This window comes from Daldinia caldariorum, assembly GCF_022478825.1.
Source record: "Daldinia caldariorum strain CBS 122874 unplaced genomic scaffold F4812scaffold_14, whole genome shotgun sequence".
NCBI classification, from domain to species: domain Eukaryota; kingdom Fungi; phylum Ascomycota; class Sordariomycetes; order Xylariales; family Hypoxylaceae; genus Daldinia; species Daldinia caldariorum.
In genome coordinates this window covers 662076-673388 of record NW_025953050.1, presented here as the reverse complement: position 1 = coordinate 673388, position 11313 = coordinate 662076, and the positions used below count along the sequence as shown (strand labels likewise).

The 11313-nt window shown below is 48.7% G+C and overlaps 2 protein-coding genes across 2 annotated transcripts; one reads left to right on the top strand and one right to left on the bottom strand.

Moving 5' to 3' along the window:
- Positions 1 to 1927: 1927 nt before the first annotated feature.
- Positions 1928 to 2674, bottom strand: F4812DRAFT_110601 (uncharacterized protein). Its single transcript, XM_047929337.1, has one exon. The coding sequence runs from the start codon at positions 2526 to 2528 to the stop codon at positions 2049 to 2051; it is 480 nt and encodes a 159-aa protein (XP_047788070.1). The 5' UTR covers positions 2529 to 2674; the 3' UTR covers positions 1928 to 2048.
- Positions 2675 to 6980: 4306 nt separating this feature from the next.
- F4812DRAFT_437403 (transcriptional activator xlnR) lies at positions 6981 to 10444 on the top strand. Its single transcript, XM_047934927.1, has 3 exons — positions 6981 to 7634; positions 7691 to 10029; positions 10086 to 10444. Exons 1-3 carry the CDS (start codon positions 7286 to 7288, stop codon positions 10227 to 10229), a joined length of 2832 nt encoding a protein of 943 aa, XP_047788069.1. The 5' UTR covers positions 6981 to 7285; the 3' UTR covers positions 10230 to 10444.
- The last annotated feature ends 869 nt before the right edge of the window (positions 10445 to 11313 follow it).

The following is an 11313-nucleotide window of genomic DNA, read 5'->3' as shown; positions in this document are numbered from 1 at the left end:
CTCCCGCGCCCCCCCCCCCCCCGCCCCCCCCCCCCCCCCCCCCCCGCCGCGCCCCCCCCCCCCCCCCCCCCCCCCCCCCCCCCCCCCCCCCCCCCCCCCCCCCAATTAGAGACGAGAGGAGTTGACCTAAGAGATATGTATAGACAGGCACCTAGAAGAGGTGTGTAGATCTCGTACGTTGCTCACTTGAGTAATAGTCGAGTTATGGTGCTAACTCATAGAGAGATATCTCGTTGCTAAGCAAGTAGTTATCTCGAAGACAAGATTAGAAGCTAAGGTAAGGTAAGGTAGTTAAGCATGATTAATACTCTAACCGCTAGGACCTAAACGGTTGTCTCCATCACCTTAATGCTCGAGTCTGGATAGATGGTCACCTTTTGACCAATGCTAGGAGTGATGGTGACGACAGAAAACCACGTGTGATTTAGATGGAGGCGTCATGATGTGATAACAGAGGCTCTCTAACTCTTACATGACCTCTGATTTCAAACCTCTAGGGCAGGAAAGAAGGGCTACCCCCAAGACCGCGGTTCACTTCTGCCTGTAACTTCGACTGCCTAGTCATCTTTATTGATAATATATTTTATTAAGATTCTAGTCCTAGGTATAGTATAGCTCAACTCGCTTATACTAGGAACTTGCAACGCCATAGCTAATGACTTTGTTTGGTTCCGGACTCTGGTGGTGACTCCGTTCTCTCCAAAGAAGGGCGACCAAGACTCTATCCCATGCCTGGGTCACGACAACGAAGTGCAAATCGTTTCTACAAATGGACTTTCGCTGTCGGGACGTCTAGCGAGATGTCCGTAGGAGGTAGCTACCTTGCCAGCCGGAGCAAGGGGCGAGTCCGGGAGAGGTTATAAGGGTCCCTCCGGATCAGCAACAGCGGATCGCTAGATGGGTGCTGGCACCTTCGATCTGCAAGGCACTCGCGGTGTCTGGGTCTAGCGCCGCGTGCACGGCTTATGGTATATTTCACCGCAAATCTCTGCGCTTGCATGCTCTACCCCAGATCGCAGTCTGCCGAATGGTAGCCTCCAATGAACCCTCTCGGAGGGACAGTCTGAATTAGGAGCAGACCCGCCCATTCCTGGGGTAACATTCCGTCACAGAGTCAACCTCTCAGAAGGCCTGGCATGGGCTCTCAAAAATTCCCGTCGTCTCCAATACCGAACGGAACATCGGGAGCCTTAGGCCTTGTGGACATCTGCAAGCGTACCATGCCTAGTTTGCATGATCTGGGGAGCTGGACATGACATATCGACCGGCTCGCAGTGATGCAGGCACCAATATCGGCTTGTATGTACGGTAGCGTTTGGTAGCGTGTTTTCTAATAACGTCTCGAGCCTTGTCGTTTCATTGCATCTAAGGGATGCGATAGTACCGGATTAGCGATGCATGTGGCATTAAGACGTACAATATGTCCGTTTCTAATCTATTCCACCTAACAGTCCGTCAATCACTTCCTATAGTAGATTTTGGATGGCGTAGTTCCGCTTCTATAGATCTCGAGCTTTCGTTGTCCGGTCCCCCGGAGAAAGTTGGATGCAGCAAAGTGTAAAACATATTGCTGCACGTCTACCACGTCTTCCCCAGACGCCTCTCTGATGGGGCCCATTATTGTCGAAATGCAGCTGTCATCTAGACGTGGTGCATATATGTTTACTGTAACCCAACAGGGTAGATGATAATAACCCCAATCATCCCCAAAACGGAGAACGGCACGTGGTAATAATTTATGTTCCTCTTCCCCTCCGGCCTCGTCACCACGGGAAAGAAGCCGTGATGGTAATAAGAGAAGCAACATCACGTGAACCTAGGGCTGCTGTCTGTACATTATACCCTTGGATATCGCCATTATCTGATATTTACTATGCAGCATCAGGAGTGTTAGCCAGTCTGAAAACCTGGTTTCTCATCCTGTGCCAGAAATATGAAGCTTAGGGCCACTCTATGTTCCACGTAACATAGTATTTTCCATACACATGTTCTTATTTCTTCCCGGCATGTCGTAGCTGATAGTTTCAGATCCCTGGGGTAGTCAGAAACTATAGACCAGGCTGTGTATATGTAAATGTTACGGCAGAATAGCCTAGACCTCGAATCTGTAGACGCGGCGCTTGTGAAGCGCGTTGGCTAAATACCCACGCATTGCGCCTTCTAGGTATGCATCGACAAATGGTTCTAGTGCAGAATAAACGCCAAACAGTATTGATACCCAAAATGATTACCAAAATGACGTATTGGAAACCAGCGCTATGGCGTTGCGAAATAATTTCACTTTTCCTCAATAAAGCAGATGAATGCCCGTACAGTTCTCGAGTAACCTTTCTGTATAAGAGCGGACCATGTATACTTGCTGTGGAAAGTCGGACCTTGTTCCGTTTTGAGTTCCAGCATCTCAAATTACTGTGTCCGTTGGATCGCACCCTGGGTATCTTGGCACGGGAACACTTACACGCGTTTCCAAGCTGGGGAGGTAAGATGGCCGAGTTTTCAACTACCGAACAGTAAAGCCTGCCTAGCATTTTTGGACTTCCGAAACTTCATGATCTTAATTCCATGTCGGGCAATGTGGTAGGAAGAGCCCTCCTCACTTGAGCCGCTCGTGTTTCGTATGTCGTAGGCCAATCGCAGTAGTGACCAGTAACCGCGAGTGGAGTTCCTAGGGTAGCGTGTTCTCCAGACAATATCTCTATCGAAGAAGTTAGTCTAGGAAAATTTTCTTATTCCTAGTGCTACCTCTTTTGCATTCCGTTGATCTTAGAAAGGCTTGTCATAAATCGTGAAGTCTGTAAAGCCACGAAATTACCCTTCACTATGGATACGGTATCCTCGAGCTTTCGAATAAGACGTCGAGAAGATGCAGTTGTCGAGTCTCATTATGCAATGCTAGACGCTAAGCATTTTGCTCCTAAGCATGACGCTCTTTGCAGCGATGATGTTTCCCCGGACTTTCAACGTCAATATCGTGTAAGTCGAAGATACCATGGGTCGTATTCCACATCTTAATAGCATCCCTGGGTATTATTCGGTAGCTTTCTGGGGGACTCATGTTAGCGCCCAGCCCTACCATAAAGTAATCTCAGGTGTGTAGGATTAAGCTCTTCTATGTACATTATTATATCTTCTTAGAAGTCTACCGATGGTTCGTGGAATTAAAATGGGAAGTAATCCACTAGGATCCCGTGAAACCCACCAATAGGAGACGTCTGCGATAAATTTCGTGCAGTTCAATTGTGCTAATGGGAAGTTCGGTCCGGTTATCCTTGGTGACTAGGGCCCCGATTTCCGGCTCGACTATCCAGCTCCAGCTTGGAACCCAGCCGGCCCAGTGAGCATCTCCGGTAGGTTTGGTGGATTCCCACGATTGTACCTCGGGATATGTGAGAATAAAACATTGCGGCTGTTCGTCGTCAGTTTCTTCGTCAGTTGGAATGAATTCTTCTTAAGCTGATTCTGGCATAGGTAGGTACCTTACTTAACCCAGGTAGCTACCTACCTAACGTAATCCCCAAGTCAAAGCTTCTTCTAAACCTTGGTGATAGAAAGGGGAGACGTCAGTACGATGAGTATACCTAGCTAGTACTTACCTACCGTATCCCACTACGTAACATCGTGAGTAACCGGTACACAACGGCTGCACGGGTAGCCGAAGCCAATACTATTATGTACCTGTTATGACATGTCAGGTACAACCATTATTTAGATAAGAATGGTAGGGCAATCAAATAAGCTTGGGTGCGATGCTTGCCTACCTTAACCTAAGGTACCCAACTGGCTTTAGGTAAGGTAGCTTTGCTTTACAAATTTGAGAGTGAATATCATGACGTGTTAAGTAGTTTCTGATAGCATAGTGTGCCGACAACTGCAGTAGGTATGTAGAACTTTCGCTTTTTCTCTTAGCTCCAGATGCGGACTTCGAGCTTATATAAAAAAGTGTTTCGTTAGATACAGGTAGGTAGCTAAGATATCGCTATTGCTGGATTATAATATAAGATCTGGCTTCCGTATGTAGGTAAGCTATAAACTGTCAACCTCTTAGATGATAGAGTAGACATTTAACATATCGTAGGAAGTGATAACAGAGCGAAACGGATTTGGCTAAGGTACCTAATGTTGAGAAATCTGAAGACGTGTCTCATCCCTCGAACATACCTAGGTACGGATGGTCATAGGGTGCCGCATCGATTGCTCGTCGTTATTTCGGCCATTAACAAATATCAATTAAGAATAATGTACAGAATAGGGCCGCATTACCTGAGAACGCGGTAGCAAGCCTGTCGATACTAGCGCCCTGAAATGAGTATTCAGTCTACGGCTCAGTGAGAGTATAGCTCGTATAGCATTTAGGTTAGGATGGGTCGCGATATGAAGCATCCTGCAGTCTATCATAGATGCAGGTCCGGAATAAGCATTTCGAACATTAGAATTGGGTTGCGGGAAGCCCCTAGCTCTGGGGTATCATCACTTGCAACCCTGTTTTGGCGTGATCGTTGGCACGTAACAGGTACCATACCCTAACTTCGTATCAAACAAATGTTGAAGATTATGTGAAGATTGATGTTTTTACCAGACGCCAAACCAGGATAAAAATACAGTGCGAACCTTGGACTTTGAATTAGGTGCCTTAGTTACGTAATTACGGGGTTTTTAGGTCATGTGCTTAACAGGTAGCTGCTAGCCGAATACCTACCTGTTGGCTGTTGCAAGGCAATCAGGTGCTCATTACAGGTACCTTAGGTACCTGTACTGTATCAAGTACACGCTACCGCTAGGTACCGTAGATGTAAAATACAAAAAATTAATGCCCTTTTCAACATTTCTCAACATTTCCCAAGCTACAACTACGGTTTCATCTTGGTCTGATGACATTTTCATAAATTTCACTCCTCGAAGCACCGGATCAAGATAAGATGCCATAAAGCACTATGCATCTATGCTTTGTTGCAACCCTACGTGTTCTCGACAATGGCATTAGAAGACGTCTTAAGTTGTCTGGTTGTTAACCTTCCCGCATTATCCCCAAGGACCTCGGGGACCCTGATTACCATTGCCACCCTTTACGTTCCGTGGCGAGCTAATCTACAAACCACCGGCTGACCGACGATGATTGTATCTCCCCGGTGTATGATCGTCCATCTAATCAGAGAAATCGCGGGGAAGAAAAGCCCAGAACCATTGACCTGTTCGTTAATCTGTCTGTTGACGCATCTGCGTGATCTACAATTTCAGACATTTGCCAACATGAGACGAAAGCGCTGGGTAGAAACCGTGTGAGATCAGACTAATATCGGAGACTACCAAGATCTCGGATACGACTATAGACTATAAGAGTCAGTGAACATGCTATACAACACTAAGAACACCTCATCGTGGGCCCATAGGAACAAATCTGGCGCATGGTACAATACCTAAAATCGAAAGTACAGTCAAAGACTCAACGTAGACATAGCTACCACAGCTATACAATTCACAATATACCGTCTCCGAAGAGAGAGCAAAAATGTCAAGTTGCCATGGTTAAAATGCGTTTCGTTTCTGTTTGATTACTATCAGAACCACCTATGCTAAAAAACTGAATAAGGACTTTTCGGCGACACCTGGCCGAATATGAAGTTACTCTCCGCCCGATCTAGGAAAATTCGCGGATCTCCCTGCTCGCCAAGACTAGAAATGACTGGGCAGCTGGGGTACGGGGTATCAGGGATGGTACATCCTTGACTACCACTCGCGCTTCATCCCCTCCATCACCAGTCAGTACTCCGGTGCAGAACGGCCCTAATAGACAATGGGGAAAGAAACTACGCTTCAAGTCCGCTTCTCACAAGCGAGCCGCCCACCTGCAAGCCGAACATAAGTAATAGCTTCATGGGGACGAGACTGCAATACAGCATTAAGTTCCTGCCTCTCTCGTCACTTATGATAATACATTTTTATCCACTTATATTTGCCACAAGCTGGCCGATATCATACTGCATTATATACTCTACAGTGGGTTCTCTATAACTATATCAAAGTCCTTTTGGGGAGATGAAGAATCTCTTCACGTATTCTAAGGATTCACACCGGTCGTTGTGGGCCTCGCTGAGCTAGTGTGCCCCGTCCCGGGGTCACCATTCCTGATCCGAATCTTCTCCCACCCACTATCCCATAGCCTAGTCGGTCCTAGTGAAGTGACTACCTAAGGTTGTCCGAATCTACTATGTATGTGTCCCTCCTCTACCAAGTACCATCGTCTGTACGAACCCCTGTTCCCTCGCTGTAACCTAACCAAGCGCTCAGGTAAGAAAGCGGGTCATATAACAGAAATGCCCGAGGGAAGGACTTCTCTGGGGGAGAGTTGGTACTGGAACGACTAAAAAAGTCACCCCTCATATCCCCATCCTGTCACTCCATCTCCTTGGACCTGTTCCGCCGTTGTATATTGCATCTTCAATCTACCTGCGCTTGTCGATATTGCTCCGACGAGAAGGGGTAACCATTCTCCAATCGAACACACACAGGCAAGCAGGAACCTCTCTCCTCGTATGCATGCCAAGGACGCAGACTTTGTTTGCCCTCTTCTAGGAGAGTACTCCAGACCTAAACAGAGATTAATTACCTTGGTTAGACCAGACCTTTTCTATCCTTCCTTTGGTCCACCGTCCTTCCGAATTCTCTCCCTAGTAGCACTACCTCCCTTAAAACAGCTGCTATTACTAGGGACTGGGACAGAGTGGCACACGATCCGACTCACAGTGCTGTGGCACACTTCCATATCCTGCCCTGCCCTGTATGTATGTTCACCTTCGATATTTCTAGACCCTTGTACATATCCCGTCGTCGATTCGCTACCCTCTTGCCTCTCCGCTCCCGCCACATGCTTGACATCGGTGCTTGACATACCAGTGCCGTTCATATACTACCGTGGCGATCCCTCCTGACTATTTCGGGGGTCCCTTATCCTGTTGAATGTAGTGTCATGCTCATGCCTCTAGATCTCCACAGTGAAAAGGTTTTCGGTCCGTCCAAGTGCCGCTGTCTAGAAAGGCTACGCTTTGCCAAGAGCTGCAAGACGCAACCACTCCTGGACAAGCATATAGCTTAAGCTATCTCGCACCTCCACGATACAAATCGGACTCCGCTGCAGTTTTTAGACGCATTCATGCTTCACCCCAACTGCCTGCATTCGTTCGAAGTCGCCGATCGTTTATGACACCCAGAGTTAGATCAGATCGTCGACAGACCACTGTTTTCACTTTAAACGTACCGAGCAAAATTCGCAATCACGGATTACTCGAATATGTTGTCTAACCCACTCCAGCGGTTTTCACCGTACCATGCCTTACCTTCTAATACATTGCTTTCTAACGGCCATGTGCCGGGGAGCCACCTTCACGCGGCTGGCCTCGACACATTTGGCCATGGATCGCAATACACTCTTCAGCACCTTCAACACCATGTAGGAGTTCACGCCCCGCATCTGGCTCGGGCACCGCAGCCAAAACATCGACAGCACCCCTACGGAGGGCCCAGCACGAGGGCTACAGGAGCAGCTGGCCCCATCAGAAGGAGGATAAGCAGGGCTTGCGACCAGTGCAACCAGCTGAGGACCAAGTGTGATGGACAACACCCTTGTGCCCATTGCATAGGTTGGTGACCATATCGCGGCATCCTAGGACTAAGACGAGGTTACTAATAGAATCAGAATTTGGACTGGGCTGTGAGTATATTCGAGAACGAAAGAAGCGAGGTAAAGCGTCCCGCAAAGATCTTGCCCAGCAAGCTGCGGCCCAGGCTGCTGCGGCCGCCGCCACTCAAAATGGCCAGAAATCGCCAAACCAAAACGACGATAACGAAGGCTCTGGTGAGCAACAAACGGACAGCACCTCCTCCGCGAAGCCTGAGCAGCAAACAGGCTCCAGTGATAAGGTATTAAACGATATCAACGAGGATGCCATACAGCGTAGCCAAAGGACGGGGAGTCTCGATAGCTTAGCGGAGTTAAGTTCTCACCAGCCTCACTTAACGGGCCACACTGGAGGTATGGAGCGGGACCAGCTCGATAGTCCTACCTCGTTAGATCTCAACGGGTATGGTAATGTTCAGAACCCATATGACAGGCAAGGAATGGGACATTTGATGGGCGGGTCAGCACACAACACATATGGCTCAAACCAAGGCAACCTCTCGAACTATCCTGAGATTCCTTACGGTTTGCAGGCCCAAAGCCCTACTAACTATTCGGCCAACGCTCAGCCGACATTTCGTATAGGAACCAGCCCTCTCAGCGCATATCCCATAGGCGGAGAACCCACGTCGCCCGGATGGATGTCGATATCTTCACCTCCGCCACAGTTCCAATCCCACATTCCGCAAAATAACTACCACCAGCAGCTAAGATACCCGGTTCTAAACCCCCTAATACCCCACCTCGGAAATATCATACCTGTTTCTCTTGCCTGCGACTTAATCGATCTATATTTCGCGAGTTCGTCATCTGCTCACGCTCACCCGATGTCTCCCTACGTACTGGGTTTTGTCTTTCGAAAACGATCATTCTTACACCCCAGCAAACCCCGTCAATGCCAGCCGGCGTTATTGGCAAGCATGCTTTGGGTAGCGGCACAGACGAGCGATGCCCCATTTTTAACTACCGTTCCATCTGCAAGGGGCAAGATCTGCCAGAAGTTGCTTGAACTTACTGTTAGCTTGCTAAAGCCATTAATACACACTCCGTCTGGAGAGGCCTCGCCAGTTTCCAGCCCAGTAATAGATGGGGTTGCTTTGGGAGGATTAGGCGTTGCCCTCCCTGGATCTATGAGCATAGAGAATCTTACAGGAGAATCAGGAGCATTTGGTGCTGCTGGGACGCTCGATGATGTCGTCACTTACATCCATCTCGCCACGGTGGTTTCCGCTAGCGAATACAAGGGTGCTAGCCTTCGATGGTGGAATGCTGCGTGGTCTCTCGCAAGAGAGTTAAAGCTAGGCCGAGAACTCCCAGCAAGCGCACCCTCCTTGGTCCAAGGCAATAATGGCCAAGATGTCGACGCGGATGGAGAAACCGAGGATGGCCTTGGTAATAACGTTGCCCCGGGAACCGTTAGTGAAGAGGAACGAGAAGAGCGAAGGCGCATATGGTGGCTTACCTATATTGTAGACCGCCACTTAGCATTGTGCTACAACAGGCCATTATTCTTACTCGATATCGAATGCGAAGGTCTCCTTCAGCCCATGGATGACACCGAATGGCAGAATGGAAACTTTAACGCTCACGCCACTGATCCGGCCCTATCAGAGCAGTCTGGGTCTGAAGGGGCTCGGGTGCGCGGACCACATTTCGAGTGTACTGGTCACAGTATATTTGGCTACTTCCTGCCCCTGATGACCATATTAGGCGAAATAGTAGATCTTCACCATGCTCGCAACCACCCCCGATTTGGCATTACCTTCCGCTCGGCTAGGGAATGGGATGACCAGCAAGCCGAGATTGTGCGGCATCTTGAGGCGTATGAGGAAAGCCTAAAGAAATTCGAGCAGAGGCATTTCAACGCGAGTTCGGAGGACAAGAACGAACAGTCTGCTACATTAGAGATGCCGTCCGAACTAGACCAAATTGGCTCGCCATCCGGACGATCCGTTCATACTAGCTCTTCACGCATGACCGAATCCGATATCCAAACCCGCATCGTCATGTCTTACGGCACGCATGTCATGCATGTGCTCCATATTCTTCTCACTGGAAAGTGGGATCCCATTAATCTCATTGACGACAATGACCTGTGGATCTCATCACAAGGATTCATCACCGCTACGGGACACGCCGTGTCTGCCGCGGAAGCTATAAGCAACATACTCGAGTATGATCCGGGCTTGGAGTTTATGCCTTTCTTCTTCGGTATCTATCTGTTACAAGGTTCATTCTTGCTACTACTCATTGCCGACAAGCTACAGCTTGAGGCATCAGCCAGCGTAGTACGTGCTTGTGAAACAATCATCCGCGCGCACGAAGCGTGCGTGGTCACGTTAAACACTGAATATCAGGTGAGTCGTCAGCAGGCATTGGTATCACATGCTCACTCCAGCTAACATCCATTCAGCGTAATTTCAGCAAGGTGATGCGTAGTGCCCTCGCACAAGTCCGCGGTCGCGTACCTGAAGACCTTGGTGAACAACACCAGCGTCGCCGAGAACTTCTCGCATTGTATCGTTGGACCGGCGACGGTACAGGGCTGGCCTTGTAGTATATATATCCGCCTCATATATACACACATATATATACCTTACCTATATATATATAACATTTCTTTCTACTGTAGATAACAATGAGGTGGCGGGAGTTGGGAGCTTCGTTAACGGCGTTACAAAATGGACTGAGTGGAGCGGCTGGCGTCTGGATGTACGGATGGCCAAAACGATCCCCGGGGAGCTAACGAAGGAATCTGTTTCGGACAAAAAAGGTCAATGTGCGAATGATTATTTGTTTGGATAGGTCGTTGAAGCTATTCAGAGATGATGAGCAGGGTGTTCTGATAGGAGTCAAATGCGGATAGAGCAGTTATTGGAGCAATGTCGTAGAGACGGGTAATCTTGGGTTGAGCTTCTTATCATTAGAAGCTATTCCGCAGACCTGTGTCTAAGGCGTTTTTTACATGGGGAGGAGATGCTTAGGAAGCGTGGAGTCTTGAAAAGGAGGTGGTCGAATTACGACCTACGTATACGTGCGAACCCGATTATTAGAGATGAGACTTGAATCAAACTCATAGCCTTCCAAATTCTATTCCAGTCTTCGACCTCAGATGGACCAACTATAGTTACCTCTAAGAGGTATGTATTGTACAATACCTAGCACCGCCTAGGCAGATAGGTAGCATAGTGTACCAGACCTTACGCATTAAATACCACGGATGGTGACATGCCTACTGCATTGCTAGTAAAACGGGTGCGCCGTGGAACGTGCCACAACATTAACAGCCATCCACATCGCGCAACGAAGAAATAATACAGAGACAGAGAGAGCATGCTACATTGCCTATCTACACCACGGGGGTCACTCCTCCAGTGAAGAGGCACACGTGGAATCAACAACCTACCTACCTCCTACCTTATACCCTACCCACATGTACATAGGCTCCTGGGAGGTAGGTAGGTAAGCGACCAAGGCCACGTTCCATCGGGAGGGTTACTTACCGTGCCGATATATTGGGTTCTAGCCCACTAGGTAGCCACGGAGAAAGGGGGAGGGGGGGGGAGGAGGGCGGGATTGCCGAATGCTTACCTTAGGTACCTTTCTACCTACCGACCCTCCTTAGTATTTTGCCGCGGAGC

Excerpts from the sequence above, each read along its gene's own strand:
- F4812DRAFT_110601 (XM_047929337.1), bottom strand. The coding sequence starts at position 2,528 with ATGCTAGGCAGGCTTTACTGTTCGGTAGTTGAAAACTCGGCCATCTTA.
- F4812DRAFT_437403 (XM_047934927.1), top strand. The coding sequence starts at position 7,286 with ATGTTGTCTAACCCACTCCAGCGGTTTTCACCGTACCATGCCTTACCT. Across the intron at positions 7,635-7,690 it reads CCCTTGTGCCCATTGCATAG|AATTTGGACTGGGCTGTGAG; the intron begins GTTGGTGACCAT and ends TAATAGAATCAG. Across the intron at positions 10,030-10,085 it reads CGTTAAACACTGAATATCAG|CGTAATTTCAGCAAGGTGAT; the intron begins GTGAGTCGTCAG and ends ACATCCATTCAG.